General features: G+C 40.5%; 1 protein-coding gene, 1 long non-coding RNA gene and 1 other non-coding gene across 17 annotated transcripts in view; all 3 read right to left on the minus strand.

The window, feature by feature from the left end:
- LOC108884352 (uncharacterized) overlaps positions 1-7,109 on the minus strand; it is a 45,133-nt gene extending 38,024 nt beyond the window's left edge. The window contains exons 1-2 of the long non-coding RNA XR_001961036.2: positions 6,978-7,109; positions 3,325-3,418 (exon numbers count right to left, since the gene is read on the minus strand). This is a non-coding gene — a long non-coding RNA (uncharacterized LOC108884352). The remainder of the gene's footprint in view (positions 1-3,324; positions 3,419-6,977) is intronic.
- Positions 3,821-3,913, minus strand: trnay-gua (transfer RNA tyrosine (anticodon GUA)). The gene is made up of 2 exons: positions 3,877-3,913; positions 3,821-3,856 (listed from the first exon to the last, which is right to left on the minus strand). It is a non-coding gene; the product is annotated as a tRNA-Tyr (tRNA).
- Positions 7,110-7,938: 829 nt separating the features above from the next.
- The window catches only part of LOC108884343 (rho GTPase-activating protein 12), a 55,602-nt gene continuing 47,382 nt past the window's right edge, over positions 7,939-16,158 (minus strand). For 10 of the 15 annotated variants that reach the window (XM_018678208.2, XM_018678204.2, XM_018678196.2 and 7 more), the window contains 10 exons: positions 15,830-15,911; positions 13,769-13,870; positions 13,243-13,341; positions 12,759-12,861; positions 12,241-12,363; positions 11,722-11,820; positions 11,279-11,356; positions 10,998-11,132; positions 9,687-9,792; positions 7,939-9,493 (listed from right to left, as the gene is read on the minus strand). In XM_018678208.2, coding sequence (XP_018533724.1) covers positions 9,319-9,493; positions 9,687-9,792; positions 10,998-11,132; positions 11,279-11,356; positions 11,722-11,820; positions 12,241-12,363; positions 12,759-12,861; positions 13,243-13,341; positions 13,769-13,870; positions 15,830-15,911 — 1,102 coding nt within the window. In that variant the 3' untranslated portion in view covers positions 7,939-9,318. The remainder of the gene's footprint in view (positions 9,494-9,686; positions 9,793-10,997; positions 11,133-11,278; positions 11,357-11,721; positions 11,821-12,240; positions 12,364-12,758; positions 12,862-13,242; positions 13,342-13,768; positions 13,871-15,829; positions 15,912-16,158) is intronic. The other 5 variants (XM_018678198.2, XM_018678209.2, XM_018678206.2 and 2 more) reach the window with 1 other exon arrangement.

Raw genomic sequence — 16,158 nt, forward strand, 5'->3', positions numbered from 1 at the left:
TTGTTCTCTTATGTCCTTGAACGTAAAGTGCTTGATCTCTATTTGTGAGAAATGTCTCTGGGGGAGGTGGGTAATGAAATATTTGGCCTTCTGTGTTAACAATTTAGCTATAAACTACATAATGTTGTTGATAATACAGAAGGATATATATATATATATATATATATAAAAATTATGTGGCCCTGTTCAACGCTGCTTCTACAGGGGGCTCTGAGGGTCTGTAATTAATACGAGGGTCAGGGGAGGATAATAACATGAATATCTGTTCAAGGCATGCAGTATTAAAATAATCAAACCTGCCTCTGAGAACTAAATCCTTTCCAAATTAGGTGGTTTCAGACTCAATCAAGTTATGAAGCAGGCACCACTTTACCCCCAAAGACTAGATCTCTCATTTTGGAGCGAGTTAGTGCCAAATGAGTCAAGGCCATCTGCTCACTGATGCTTAGCTTCAAATGCATTAGAGAATGACTGATGATGGAGTTGAATCAAACATTCATAAAGGGGTGTGAGTTTAGTTTGAGCTTGACCGACACAAAGAAGGAGAAACCCACTCATGTTGTATTTATAAGTCTGTACAGTACAGAGAAATTTTCTGAAAGCTCACGAGTTGTTAAATATACAGGGTTTCCTTTCAGGACTGAGCCCGATAAGTCAATGATTCTACGCAAGACCCCGATTCGACTCACAAAATGCAATCTGATGACTCCCTACACTATTTTTTAGCTGCCTCACAGTCACAAACACGGCAATGCAGGAGCAACAGTGAGGCAGGCTGTCACACTGTTAAAAGACAACCGAGTCTGAGAGCTGCACGTCCACCACAGGAACAGTTAAAGCAGAAACTACTATTCTGGTGTTATGGCAAGTTAAACTCAGCTGACAACACTGCCAGCAGCCCAACAGGAGAGACACTGCACGGTGCCAATTGTCATCTTCATATATTTTTTTAAAAAGTGTAACTACTTGCGTTGTCTAAACTTTCATTGCTCCTTGATTCTGCAGAAAACTTATTCGGCATTTTGGATTTCCCATTTTTATTGCCAGTCACCTTGCAACAACGTTCTCACAAGTCAAACCACCTGAATGCTGTTTCTTACACAGAAAGTACAACCTCATGACTTCCATTTAAAAATAGCAATAGATATCACTTCGGGGTCTTTCTGCTAGAGAAGAGCAGATTCAGTGAGAAAATCTGAGTAGAAAGCACCAGGGTATATGAAATATATTTTGAGTTTTTCAGCTCAATTTGACAGATAAGAAGTGACTCTTCAGTCCTGCCTGGGATAAAAAAAAAAAAAAAAAAAAGAGTAGAAATTCAGAGCAGTGTTCTGAGAAGCTGAGCGGATTCTCAGCAGATTTTATCTCGCTGGTTAGCTGGGTTTGCTCCCAGTACTGGCTGGCTTACACCAAACAGGGAGAGACAGAGAGAGACTGTTAACTACCTGGAGCTCCTGTCACTCAAGTCAATCTTAATGGAGATCTCTCTCACAGCCTGCTGTAACCAGTGAAGCTCAAATCCATGTGGTGACAAAAGCCAGCCAAGAGCTGCAAGACCAAAGGCAGTTGTTGGTTGTTGGTTGTTGTCGTCAGGCAAACAAGTTCAGCCTCAGCTGCTGAGTCAGAGGGTAACTGGATTTCAGGAGGTGTTCGTCGGTGCCTTCCAAAACTATAAATGTGACTGTTCCAAAAACAGTTCAGATGAGTGTTTTCAGATCTGACACCTCTGTGGTTAAGGTTTGGTAAACGTCCAGCAAGTAAAGCTATTTTATACAAGTTTAGGTAAAGACTGCGGTCAACGTTAAGAACAACTGAAACTTGGTAGAAGATCTGAGGATCCTAGGGTATCAAAACCACATCCCCAAGTCCCCATTAACACCATAAAGCAGCAGAGCAAGATTCATTTTCAGGTCCTCATGAAAACAAACTCAATGTGGGAATATTTTGGGTACAGAAAGAAAACAGACGGCTGCGACTTGGAGAAGGAAGGTCAGTCGACCTCCAAGATGTGCTTGAGAAGAGCGGCTGAAAGAGGAGGAAATGCTTCAAACCTGATTTCGCATCTAAGGGAGCACCACCCATCACTCTGTGCCAAATCAGCTAACATCAGCTTTCCCCTTCAACGTTACTTCACAGAGCAGAGAAGAGCAGAGTAGTTCTGATTTTCTGCCAAATTTGTACTTTTACTTTAGTACTAGAGCTGTAATCGCAGTACCACGAAACCAGGATATTTTTCCTTAAGGTTATCATGCCGTCAGAATCTCATACTGGCTCATGCCTATTCGCAGAAGTCCCAAATATGCATGTCATACTTCACTAAAATTGAACACTACACATAGGTATCTCCTTGAGTTTCCAGACAGAGGATTACAGATTATAAGTGGACAATATTACATGAACTGAATGTTTTCTGAACACTGAAAATACCGCAGCATCGAGGCATTAAGAAAACTGAGCATGTAGCACTAAAAGCTGGGTTGCGCTAGAAAAGTGGTTCATGAGACGCGCTGTTCAACCACGATCAAAGCTGGCCATCATAAAGAAGGGAAAGACGTCGGATCGCTTTCCTTTGTCTGACCATTTAGTACCTACAATTCATGTTGCAGAGGCTGCTGCTCAGCAAAGCTACATTATGTTGCTTTATGTCGGCCTTGATGCCAATTTGTCCCAGTGGCCCTACAACAAAAAACCCTGCAGCCATCATAAAAGAGGTCAATAAAATAGTTGATAAAACACCTTGAACTGTAAACAAGATCAATTAATGTGCCACTTATTATTAACTCTTAAGCCATAGTAGTAAAAGCCTAGAAAAGCTAATACCAGCCTAGCTGTTGAAGGAACTTTGAATGCAGTAAAGCTACACAGTGTGAAGTGGCTGCGCTGCATGTAAAGTCTCCACCTCTCTCGCTCTCTGGTTTTCATTCACTGGAGCCTCTGAGTAAAGCGAACGACATGTCGACACACACTCGGCCCACCTGGCTGCTCCAGCGTTTGGTCCGGGTTAAGAGCGGGGAGGCGTGCCAGTGTTGGCAACATAAATGTCTGCGGGGAAGGTAATCATCATGCAGAGCTGCTAGCGAGAGTCAGAGACGAAACCCTGTCAGCCACTAAGTGAGCGCGAGTATGTGCTTGTGTTTAAATTGCAAAGGAGATTGTAATTCCCATGCAGAGCTGGTAGCAGTAGTCACAGAGGAGGTCTGTCTGGATTTGCATGTGTAGACGGGAGGGGAGAGTTCCTCAGAGGTGGTCACACACTCAAACACTCAGAGAGGATGTTAAAGACTATATATATATATATATATGTGTGTGTGTGTGTGTGTTGACCTGTCAAGTGTCCACTCCTGCTGATGCTCCTCCATCAGCTGGTGACGTCTCTCCATCCTGTGAGGCCGTATGTCGCCCAGCTGTCTAATGAAACCTAGATTAATGTGGAAATATTGTGTTAACTAACGTTAAGAGGTAGTCAGACATCTTATTAAGAAAACACTCGGCCATTAAATTAAACCAAATTGGATATGGGAGTACGGCAAACATGAACTGAAATGAGTTTGACTCTTGGCGAAGTCAAGAGCAGTCAACACAGGTCAATTAAAATACTATCTATATTTGTTTTTGTCCACAATGACAAATTCAAAGAATCCCACACTTTACTCTTTTTCTCAATTTCACATTATTGTAAAGTGTATTTTTGGGCTTTAGATTGTTCATTGAATAAACAAGCTTTACACTCTAGAGACTAGAGAGATAATTAATTAGTTATTCCAAGGTTAAGTCCAGTTCCTTTCTTGTCACTACACAGTGAAAGTGAGTAAAAGCCTCTTCCTTCGAGCCGGAGTTGAACCAGCGACCTAAGGATGTCAGCATCACTCTGCTCTCCTACAGTCCTCCGCTCTACCAACTGAGCTATCGAAGGCTGATGTTCCAATAAATAATCAATGGTCTTTTTCAGCAGCATTTTTATATTGTAGCAAGGCTGTGAGCCCTGATTCTGCTGCATGTGCATTTTAATTTCCTCGCATCACCATGTAGTACGTCATTCAAAAAATCTCATTAATCTCATTAATTTGAAGCTAACACATGGAAAATATTTACTGTAAGGGCTGTTAATTACAGTCTCAGATAATGTCAGAAAAAAAAGGCTTAATTAATTTGAGATCATGTTAAAGATTAAATCCAAAAAGCATTTTTCAGGCCAGATTCCACTTTCTATTGTCCTGATGGAGTGGACAGCAGCTCAGCCTGTGTTTATCATTTCTCATGCAGCCAGAGTCTGAGCAGATATTAGCTCGGCCTTATCAGCAGGAGCCACAAAGGGCTGAGGGTGAAGTGGAACAAATGCTGAGGGGGGGGCGGGGAGGTGGCATAGTTTCTCAGGGAGGAAGCTAATGATCGCCCCCTCTGACAGAGCCTGACACTGGGACGCCGCCATGACGGCCTCTCGGTCAAGGAGCGACAGCAACAGCAATCGAGTAATTTCAGTGTTAACAGAGGAATCTCCTCGTTCTGTGAAGCACAACTGTATTGATGTAAACGTTTACATTTTTAGTTGACAGGCATTCAGAAGTCATACTGCGAGCTCAACGTTCACATTCCTCAGACTGGAGAACTTCAAGCTAAATCCTCGACTTGTTCCATTTAAATCTGTATTTACATGAACTACAATAATCTCTTAACCTTAATATAAAACTGCTTTCACTGGCTGCTTATTGAGGGAGCTGAACATTTACTGATTTTACCCTCAGAAATGTTAAGATATGCTGCTTTTCCCTGTAAAGTAACTGTAAATTAAATATCTTTGTGATTTGTAAACAAAAAAGCAATGATAGAATATCACCTGTCACCTGTGAGTATTTTAATTGATTATAATAATCCATAAAATAATTTTCAGTTGTAGTCCTTGTACCTAGCCTTGTGACATGAGTTTATGTAAATTCTGCTTTAAGTCAAGCTAAGTCAACATTTACAGTACATAGCCAACTGTCTTTACACTTTACACAACCATCCTAAATATTCTGAATAAATTCAGCTGGCTTCATGAAATCCGATTGCTGATTGTGTCCAGCACTGTATGTGTCATTATTTGATTCAGGTATAGAAAACGCCACATACCTTGAGTGGATTAAACTCCTCTGAATAAGATTTAATTCAGGTTAAAATAATCAGACAGCTTAGTTTAAGAGGTAATTTATAAACTAGCAGAGCAGCAGTGGTTGTCCTGGCCTCATCTCTCGGGTGTAAATCTGTAACTGGAGCAATTTAAATCAGGACACCTCCTTAAAAAAAAGAGCAAGCCAGCTCAGCAAAACTCTTTTCCCCGGATAAATGAAGATACACACTGTTGTAGGACCATGTAGACCACAAGATAACTGCAGTTAACTACATAAAGTAGAGACCCTGAAGACCTATAACATTTTTTGTGGTTTTCACAACATCCATCTTTTCTGCGCAAGTTATTTAAAAGCATGCACACCAGTTCAGACAGGTACCAGGTGGATCAATATTGAAATCATGATTATTTATTGATACTAGGGACAAAGTATTCTTAGTGCACTCTTCACTGTCTTATCACTGTCTTGGCTCTTATCTGAGCCATGTTTCTGCATCTGTCTGCAGCAAGGGTTCCTTACATGAAAAGTTTTCTAAAGAAGTGAACTTGACATCTGTAGGAGCCGATAAATCATATCATATTAGTACCACCAAAGTTTCTGAGTAATGTTTCTGCATGGATCTGTCTTATCTCTGCACATAGTCTGCTGTGATGAGAGGTGTGGCAGATTTCATACAGCAGAGGAAGTGATGGTTTTTAGCAGGTGACCTCCCCAAAAGCCTACAGCCATATAGAGGTTTTACATTCTAAAATAAAACATATTTTACTTCACTATTTCAGGGATCTGATGCACCAGAGCACTTAGATGTGAAATCAGAGGCCAGAAAACAAGAGGCAGGAAACTCAAAGTGTCTCCAATTCCTCAAAAAACAGATGATATTTTCAGTAAGAGAAAACCTTGGCCCCCTGCTGAATGATTCATATTTGCCTTCTAACACTCGTAAATCTCTGATAAAATAATCCATTATCAGGGTTTAACCCAGATCAGGCATCAAAGATGCCATCGAAACCCATGAGCCAGAGTGCTGCTGCCTTTTCAAGCATCTGCATTGCAAAATCTGACTGTGCTTTGCTTTTAATGTGATTTTTGATTGTAATCTCCTCTTCAGAAGTGCTGCAGGATGTAACTATCTGTTTATACAAGCCTCACATTTAAAGTTTGCTTCCTGTTGTATGTATCTCAGTGTTATCTGTCTTTGGAAATAATTATTTTACATGTCTTTAATTCAGAAACGCCTTCTAAACAGTGACAGCACACCTGATTTTATTATATTAAGGATTGTGACCAATGATTATTTTCATTATCAATTAATCTACTAATTATTTTCTCAATTAACTGTTTATTTTCTATATAAAATGTCAGAAATTAGTGTTATAATTTCTCACACCCCAAGGTCTTCAGATGCCGTTTTGACTGAGTTCACACCCAAAATTATTCAGTTTATTCTCATGTACAGTAAAGACAAGCATCAAATCTCACATCTGAGAGGCAGGAACCTTCTCCATCAAGAAACCTTTAAAACTGTACCTCTAAATAGACTGTTTCCATGCATTTTTACTTGCATCTGAGGGTTACACTTTGCCTACTCATAGTGACAGAGTAAACTAGCTTCATGGAAGTTGTGCAAACTTTGTTCTTCATGAGAAAAAAAAAAGTTTGACTGGTCATAAAACGTATCTAACTATTTCTAGAACTACCAGACCGATAAAAAACACAATCAACTTTTTGGCTAACTAATATAGAAAGGGGAGGCTACCACTAAATAAGCTATCACTGCTAACGGTTTAGCTAGCTAGTCCGTTAGCTGTACATAACTCATACTCTGTTCATATCATTGTTTATTTTGAACACATATAGACATTTACACACCTTGTTTTCCGGCTTCCGTGTGAAAGGACGTTTGTGCTTCAGTTTCTGCCCCTGTACCGGTAAAATAAGAAAAGAAAGAAAGAAAAACTGCGTACTTCCATTTCTCTCTGTCGCCTTGCGTTTGGCGTAGTAACGTCATCAACTGATGACACCTGTCAGCCAATCAGATTCGAGTATTCCCTGCAAACCCTCTCTGATTGGATGTGGACGTAGAAATCAAAAAGTTTGTAACTTGGCGGAAAAAAATAATAAAAACGTCCATGGAAACTTCAAATGTAGTTTTCTCTCGGGTGGATTAATATAATACAAATACAACTTAAAAGCTAATGAGCTCAATATGAACTAAAAATAAACTTAAAAGAAGATTTTTGACACAGGATCATTTAAAAACAAATACGCATAAATAATAGTTAAGCCAGACATAGAAATTATGAGTCGCACTTATGAAGAGTCAAAAGTTTGACTGTTTAAATTAAAATTAAGACACTGCAAGTAAAATGAGACATTGCTGAACAATATAGCAAATGTTTGACACTTGGAATTATGAGATACAAAATCAAATTTATTAGATATGGAGTTGATATTATACTAATATGGACTACAAATAACATTATTAAACAATGTCGATTATGAAATGCTAAAACAAGTTTATGATAGCAAACAGTCAAAATGAGAGATGAGTAATTTCAACATAGAAAATCAAAGTTCTGACTCATTAATTTATAATTTTGACTGGAGAATTTGGCTCAGTATCTCAAAATACTGACTTTTTCTCAGGTTTTATTAATGATTTTGACTTGGCGGCTCATTATTTTGCACTCTTTACTCCTAATATTTCAGTTTTGTGTAAAAAAAAATTACCTGACCTCAATAGCCTGGTAGAACTTTAATAGTGGAAATGAATGCAGAAATTTTAGCCCATGTGATCGAATTCTGGCAGCGTTAATGTAAAAACACAACATAAAGTATATTTCCTCTTATTAGAGGTCTTTATTCCAGTTTGATAAAGCCAACAGCATTTACTTTGCAAAGTTACATTCACAATCCTCCATCTACCTGATTCACAGGTAATCCACATCCCCAGTTCATAACTTTATTCGTCACGTTGGTTACTCGATGATCACAGAATAGTGATTCCTCCCTCTTATTTTTTAACACTCCAGGCATAAGTACTTATATTTACTATTTGTACAATATATCGTCAGTAAATCCATTCATCCATTCATCCACCCCCACCCCCCTTCGTCCACACATGCACACACATAAACACTGTACAAATGTATCAATGGAGACATGTTTAAAGGCTGTTTGCCTTAACATTTTATATCCATTAGTCGAGGATAGAAACAGCGGAGTACCGTTTGTTTGTTTTGAAGTTAATGTTCTGACCGCTGCAGGATGATTTGTTCTAAAATGGAGAAAGTGGCATGCAGATATAATACAGAGAGCGGCGATAACCTCTTATGTGTTCAGAGGACCTCGGTCCAGTATTTCAGGGAGGAAAAAGGGAGAGAGAGGGAGAGAGAGAGCAAAACATTTAAAATAAAAAGAAAAGGAAAGAGAGAACATGATCAGTACAGTAAGAGCCGTTTCTAAATAAAAAAGAACCTCCATATCCCTTCTTCTCCTTGTTCCAGCTTCTACTTGTTTCACCTCTTGGTGCCTAAAGCCAAGCCGAGGGTAGAGAGCAGTTTGGTTTCTTCTGTTAGTTCCCCAGTGTGGTGCATACAGCAGCGATGAGTCTGTATAAGTGATGAGATTTTGCAGAACACTACAGTACGTACAGGCTGTGTCCAGCATCATTGACCTCCAATACTGACCCCTCCTCCTCTGTAATAGACCAGTACTGAGGCTCGTTCTTCTGCAGCTCCTTTGGCCTCCGTCAGTCGGTGCAGTAGTCGAGGCTCGTTTGGCCACGTGTGTTATCAGTTTCAGAAAATCCAGTGTCAGGACACGAGGACGTCACCTTTGCAGTAAAGTGGCACAAATGCAGCTGCAGGAGATAATGAGATACTGAAAAGTGCAAAGAGTCTAAACTTTTTGGTCGCTAGTTAGTTGTACATCTATGTTTTTTACTTTGTTTTTTTCTTTCCTTTTTTTTTTTTGGTCTATGAGACATATTTGCGTTGGCTTTGGTCCAGAGTTTCAAGATCGGAGAAGCCAGTGACCCACAGGTTGAGATGAAGAGAAGCTGCCCGTTCTCCAGTCCTGGGGCCGAACCGAGCCGGGCTGTGTTTTTTGGCAGGGCCATGCTGGGTTAGGAAGAGCTCTGCGTTGGGTGAGGGGGAGAAAAAACCAAACGAAAAACAACAACATAGGCTTATCCTCTTGGCGCCTTTGTCTACCTTCCGAAAATGTTCTCATACTCCAGCAGTATCAGCTCCACTATCTGATTCTGGTAGACCATGTGGACCGCCATGTTCCAGGTCTCCGTTTCAGGCCGCAGCAGCGTGGGACCGAACACGATGGCCACGCTCTGGGTGGTCATACGGTTTTCCTCGCCGTGGTCGATCACCCTGGAGAGAAGGAGGAGTGTTGGTCAACATTGCTGCTTAAAATTTATTATTTTTCCAGCCTGTCTGTCTGTCTATCGTTCTATCTATCTAAAAGTGTAGAGAATAGTTGCTGTCTGTATTAAAATTCCTCAGGTTTAACTTCTGTTTTCGGGGGTGTGTGTGGGGAGCAATCAAAACACAGTGTTTTTCCTACTTCCTGAGGTGTTTGAAGAGGGCCTGCATGGTGTCATGGTGGGGCTTGGGCAGCTGTCTGACCAGATCTTTGATGGAATGAACTCGCTGCTTGTAGTCTGGTATCTCTGCAGAACCAAAAAAAAAAAAAAAAAAAAAAAGTCTTGGTGAACAACCTTAGCCATCACAGAGTTACGTACATTTACATATAATTCAGTGCAATAACAATCTTTTCAGTGATACAGTATTGGGTAAAGTGAACTTTGATGTTAAACGTGTGTGGGATCACATTTCCTAGAGTAAGGTACCGGAGGTTAATAATTATGGAAGTGGTTTTCTAAGGGGGTGTGGACCTCAGTGATCCATGTGGAATTCCATGAGGTTTCATAGCAAAGTTAATATTTCAACAGTGCAAGAAAATGAAGAAGAAAAGTTCTAATCAAATGTATGTATGCTGTATAATATCTCCCTGCATCTAACTAGAAATGAAGCGATCTCTGTCCGTCTGTCTGTATTTTAATTTTCTCGACAACTGCTCAACCAACTGACTCCAAAAATCACAGCTATACTGCTGAGGTCCCATGAAAGTGCAGTGTCGACAGTGAAGTTTTTTGGATGAGCAGTTCTTGCTTTTTCTACATGTTATGTGATGTAAAGAAAAATGCGGAACTACACTAAGAGGACAGTGCAGCACCTGGACAATTTACAGCTCAGAGAAAAGATCGATGTTTTCATTGTGTAACGTTGTATTTACTCGCAAACCAAGTTGTTTGAGGGCATGGATCCGAGGTCATAGATTGCAAATCCGAGAGTATGGACTATTTCTAAACCCAGAGCTTAAACATCTATACCAGGAGGTCTCCATACATGCAATATGTTCCTATAATGGGTAGTTTTGCATGATGTGTTTGCTCTAGCGACAAAAGGAAGTGCCAAGTGAAATGGTTTGGATGATGATCTCAAGAAAGCTGCAAGCTGAATTAATGCAGGCCAAGCAATCAACCTCCACAGACATATTTTGACCAGGCACTGCACTAGTTCAGTTTAAATTCTTCAAGTCAGCACAAAATCAGTAAAAAAAAACAACAAAAAAAAAAACAAGAAGCTAGAAGAAGCTCCTGGAAAAATTGCCTATTGAGCTGATGTTCATGACAGGAAGAATTTCAATAAAATGTTGGTTTGCAGCAGTACATTTCCAGGCGCAGTCTTGCTTCTGAAGTAAAGAGGCTTTCACTGACAACATACTTAGTAATACAGACAGTACATTCAGTTCACACTGAGTGAAAACATGAATAAATAAAAGACATGTGCTACAGATGTTCGCGGCACGTACTGATGGCGTTGACAAAGTCATAGAAGAGAGTGTAGGTGAAGAGAGGCTCTGGCAGCTCTCTGAAGTACATCTTTAAAGCTCCAGTGGTCACATGGATGTCCTCCCACTTCCCATCTGCCAGGTTCACCTTCTCATCTGGACACACAAATACACAAAGCCCTTCAGTCAAAGCACCGTCCCCACAGACTCAACGTGACAAAAAGAACCTGCCAGATACTTCTAATAACCTCTCAGTCATTATTCTCCCTTAGATAATGCAGTTTCAGAGAGCAGTGACTCACCGTGATTGACAGCAAAGCGTAGTTTCTGTATGACGGCCAGGTTTCCACTAACTCTGTACAACCCGTCTACACACAAACCTGCAGGGGATGATGGGTAGAAAATACCAGTTCAGCAATATCTGCAAATTATTCTTATGATCACAAGTCTCTAAAGTCTCTCCAGCATCTCTCCATGGAATCTGCGTTATGCTACGTTCTCCTGTATAAATAAAACTGAACTGAATTGAATGATTTTTTAAATTGTGCTTTAAGAACCAAACAAGAAACAAGACAGTATTACTTTGTGAGACTCTGTCAGACACACTACTTAACTACAGCTTATCTGACATTATTTACTGAGCGGCAGTAAACACCACTCCTCTTTTACTACAAGTAGAATAGAGGAAACTAAAATAATTTCCTCTTAACTCAGGTCTGGTTAAGTGACATTTATCCAAACCCACCGCTGTTCTCCACATGGTCGATGCACATCTTTACAAAGCTCGGCACGTTGCAGTTCTCCCTCTGACACAAATTGGACAGGCTGCAGCCAAACACCTGATCTGAAGACACATAACGACAAAAACAAAGTCACAAAACAGTCCAAAGTCCTCAGTCAAATCAGCTGTGTGTGTGTAAGCAGGAAGCAGCTATTGTATGGAGTGTGTGGAAAATGACAAAATGCAAGGACTTAACAAGCCGTAACTTTTCAAAAAGAACAAATTTGGACTCTTTTCATGATTTAAGTGGTGTCCTACCTCCAGTTGTCGCTGCACAGTTAAAAAAAATAGTTGTTTTTTTAAGTTAATCATGTTTTCAGATGTATTTTTCTGGCATTTAAATGTCTTTTTAAGGATTTGATCTGAAAGCATAAAGGATAACCTTCAGTTGTTATTTGGGGACACTGTACTGCCTGACAGAAAAGAAAGAAAAAATGGAGAAGTTGACGTGTGTTTAAAATGTGAAGCTTGTTGCTCTGTTACCTTTGATGTAGCCCTTGTCTCTGACGGCCTGCAGGGTCGGGCGCCGGGTGAGGAACTTCTTCAGCTTGTGTCTGGTCTTCTTGTTGTCGGACGCGTCCATGCTGGTGGAGGTCTTCATGGCTGCTGAGGAGAGATGAGACAGGACAGCGTTGTCCACCACTCGTCTCAGCACACTGATCGCCATGACGGCCGCTCGGTGTTTTGGAGGAATGAAACTGATAAGTGGTTGTTTTATAGGGCTGGGTAAGATATATGAGGCTGTCAAGGCGCTGAGATAGAGAATTCCTTGACTTGTTTTTGCACTTTATGCTTTCATTTTCAGTCTTGTATATGGTATGTGGTATGTTCTTGTTTTTAGAGAAGTCCTGCTTTGCTTTTTTCCCCAATTCATTCAACACTTAAATCTTTGACTCTTGGTGCTTTATTATCAGTTTCACCAAAACGTTTTTGTGGTATTTTATGTTTTAAATCCCCCCAAAACGCTACACGTGTTTAACACCATTAAACAGAACACAGACCTCTGTTTTTCTTTGAGTCTCTGTGCTCTTTCTCCTTGTCGTGTTTTTCAAAACCAGGCGACTCGGGCATGTCTTCTTCGATGGCCTCATCAGACTCCCAGGCCTAAAACAAACATACACAAGAAAATACTGGACACTGGTTGTAAAAACCTGCTGCACCTTTGGACTCTCGGGGCAGCGAAACAATAAACTTAATGTGTTGATTACAAGTGAAACCAAACAGATTCAGCCTGAGAACAAACAGCTGTTCACTCACTGGGTTAGTATTCAAATTATTAACATTTTTATGTTGTTTTTTTAAACTTTATGTCTGTTTTGATTTATTGTGAACTGAGGAAGGAACATGCTACACCCAACTACACTTCGCTCCTCTCAAACTCTGTGCCTAATTTGACTAAAATGTTGTTCGATGCTGCACAACAACATCCTGATCCGAAACTAATTCTGGGAGAGATCTGGACAATGTGAGACTGTTGGTCCTCACGTGGGTGCTGATGGTGTCCTGCAGCGCTCGGTACCAGTCGGTGATGACGCCGTCGTTTTCTGACTGGATGAGCAGCTCTGTGCCCTGTCGAGTCTTCAGCTGCAACCAGGAGAAGAGACACAGAGTAATCAGTCTTTAGAAAATCAATCTATGCTCTGATTTTGTATTTTTAAACTATTGTTTATTTATTATTTATTGTTTATTTCTTCATGTATTCTCCATGAACACATGAAGAAGTATATTCACATCACAAGAAGTAACATGTTTACTGCCAATATATGGTATTTTTTGTTGTGTTGCTGAAAGCAGAAATAGGCTTAATTTGTAGACTTCTGGAAAGAAAATGGAGCGTCAATGTATAAAAAACCCCTCTAAGGCTTTCTGAAACTACACTTGAGAGATTGTTTTGTTTGTATTTCAGACCTTTCAGCGCTCTCAAGTTATTATTTTTTAAGAAATACAAAAATTGATTTGAAACAAGAAATAGATCAAAGAGCGTATAAGCTTGATGCGAGCTCTCTCCCACCTCTATAACGTGCTTCTTGCTGGATTTGTCCTTGGACGCCCATTCCACCGAGCCGCCCCTCAGATCTACGGTGAACTCTGGTTTGGACTGACTGCCTCCAAACTGGACAAAGAGAGGAGACGAATCAAAGGAGGGAGGATTAACACACAAAGGACTTCTTCTTGTAGTTCAGAAGCACTTCAAACTACAAACAGTTTCAAGAAAAACTGAACACTGTGACCTTCATGTCAGGAGGATTTACTACCACATCATTGTAGTAGACTGCATTAGCTTTAGCCAGGTGTACCTAATAAACTGCCAGCTGACTGTGTACGCATATTAATTCTGGCTTCCTTAATAGAAAAAATAATTCCAATGAATAAACCCCCTCTCTTAATGTGTATGCATACTGGGTTTAAATTCTCGAGGTTAAGAAAAATGACCACTTCATCACCATTTCTTTTACCTCGAGAGCTCATTAACTGCAGCGAAAATTTACAGACTAAAAACTGAGGAGTCTGTTGAGTTTTGCTCCACCAGCCTACGCACATGCAACCAAGAACTGACAAGTAATCCTGCCTGTGTGTCATGCTCTGTCCATGTGATAAGAACGCATGACAGCAGATGTGCATCTCATGTTTGAACTTTACAACTTCTCCATTTCCAAGAAAGCAACTGTTTTGTGAACTTCCTCCTGCCTCGTGGGGCACAAACATTAGCCAAATGTCTATAATGTAAAATAAATATACCTGTTTATAGTCAGTGAAATAATGTCAGTTATATCTGCTTGTTAAATTGTGACGTCACGACCAACGAAAATACTATTAAACTGTCATTCTTTTGCTTTCCTCGTGACGAGAAAGAAGAAATAGCTGCAGTTGATAGGCTACAATTTTTAAACGAGAGAAGGTTTTAGCAGGTGTTAGCCGGCTAACCTAGCTAAGGTTAGCAGCCACTGGTATAAGCTATGGATTTTACAGGGTGTTTCTCACTATCAACCCACATCTTCGTGTTTTGATTGTTAGTCTTTTTCAGTACTCAACAAAAGTAGCGAAAAATTGCCAGATATGGTTGTCTGTTTTCATTTTAGCTTGGTGCAGATAGCTAGCTAAGGTCAGCTTTATTCGCCTTAACTGGGCAAAGACAGAAACACAAAGATGTGGGCTCATAGCAAGAAAAACCCTGGAAGGACCATAGTTTATATCAAGGGTACCCACTTTTACTAGCAGGTGCAAACCAGTGCAAACAATTGCTACAATAGCACCCACTGGCGCCAAACTTCCTCTGTTTGTCTTTACAAAGAAAGCAGTATAATGACAACTGAATATTTTTTACTCAGATTTAGCTGATTAAACACAGGACACAACACTACAGCATCTAAAAACACGAGAGCCTCAGGCAAGTTGGACCCGGAAACAGTATTTTTGTCGAGCCATGACGTTACGATACTCATGCTAGTGCCTGATAACAGAGGGGTTGGGGTCAGAGCATGACAGACAGGACGCAGATGTCATGCAGAGGAGGACAGAGAGAGAGGAGCACACAAAAGGAAGGAGAAAGCAACATACAGAGGAGGCTCGGTCGAGCCCTGAGCGGCCATAGGCGACAGCAGGACGTTTCTTAGCGGACGGCCTCCAGTTACTCAACAGTGACAAGAGGAATTCAGGGAAGGAGTCACTGTGGTAGTATGGCTGCAGTATGGACGGATGGAGGAGGATGAGGAGGAGGAGGAGGAAGGATGGGGAGGAGAGGGTGAAGCCAAGGGGTAAAGAGATGGAGGCATGGAAAGAGAAGGAAAAGGAAACATCCAGGAAGGAGAAAGTTCAACCCCAACGTCCCTCTAATGACCTGACAAACAGCTCCAAAACTTTACAACAACAACTTTTAGGAGCAGTGTTGACAAAACAAAGAGGCAACAGCCGCTTTTAGACTGGGTGAGATTATCAGACTTTTCTTTTGGATTGGACTATTCCTCTGTTGTATTTACCTTTGTCTAAACAGCAACGCGACCAGACAAGAAACAACTTTTCTTTTGGCTTGTTTGTTTGTTTGTTTTAACAGGAAAAGGTTTCTGTCACTCACCCAGCTGGTTCCACCTCCTTGTCCTTTGGCAAACAGCAGCGTAAATCCTTGGAGGACTGTCCAGGAAGAAGTCCAGTTCTTCCTGCAACAGACAGTTTATAAACAGTCTGAGTGAGGTCAATAAATATGTGCAGCTTCCTGTGTGTTTATTCAGCAGAGAGCAGGTTATCGAACCAAACTTTCTTTTTACGTGACGACTAATTAAGTATTCAAAGTTGCATTGAATGCCTGCTCAGATTCTGTGTGTTTAATTTACTCTTTGACGAGATATTTGAATAATTTAATAATTTAGATGCACATTCAACACAAATTTCATTAAAAAAATACTT

Source organism: Lates calcarifer, linkage group LG4 (genome assembly GCF_001640805.2).
Source record: "Lates calcarifer isolate ASB-BC8 linkage group LG4, TLL_Latcal_v3, whole genome shotgun sequence".
In the NCBI taxonomy this organism is placed as follows: domain Eukaryota; kingdom Metazoa; phylum Chordata; class Actinopteri; family Centropomidae; genus Lates; species Lates calcarifer.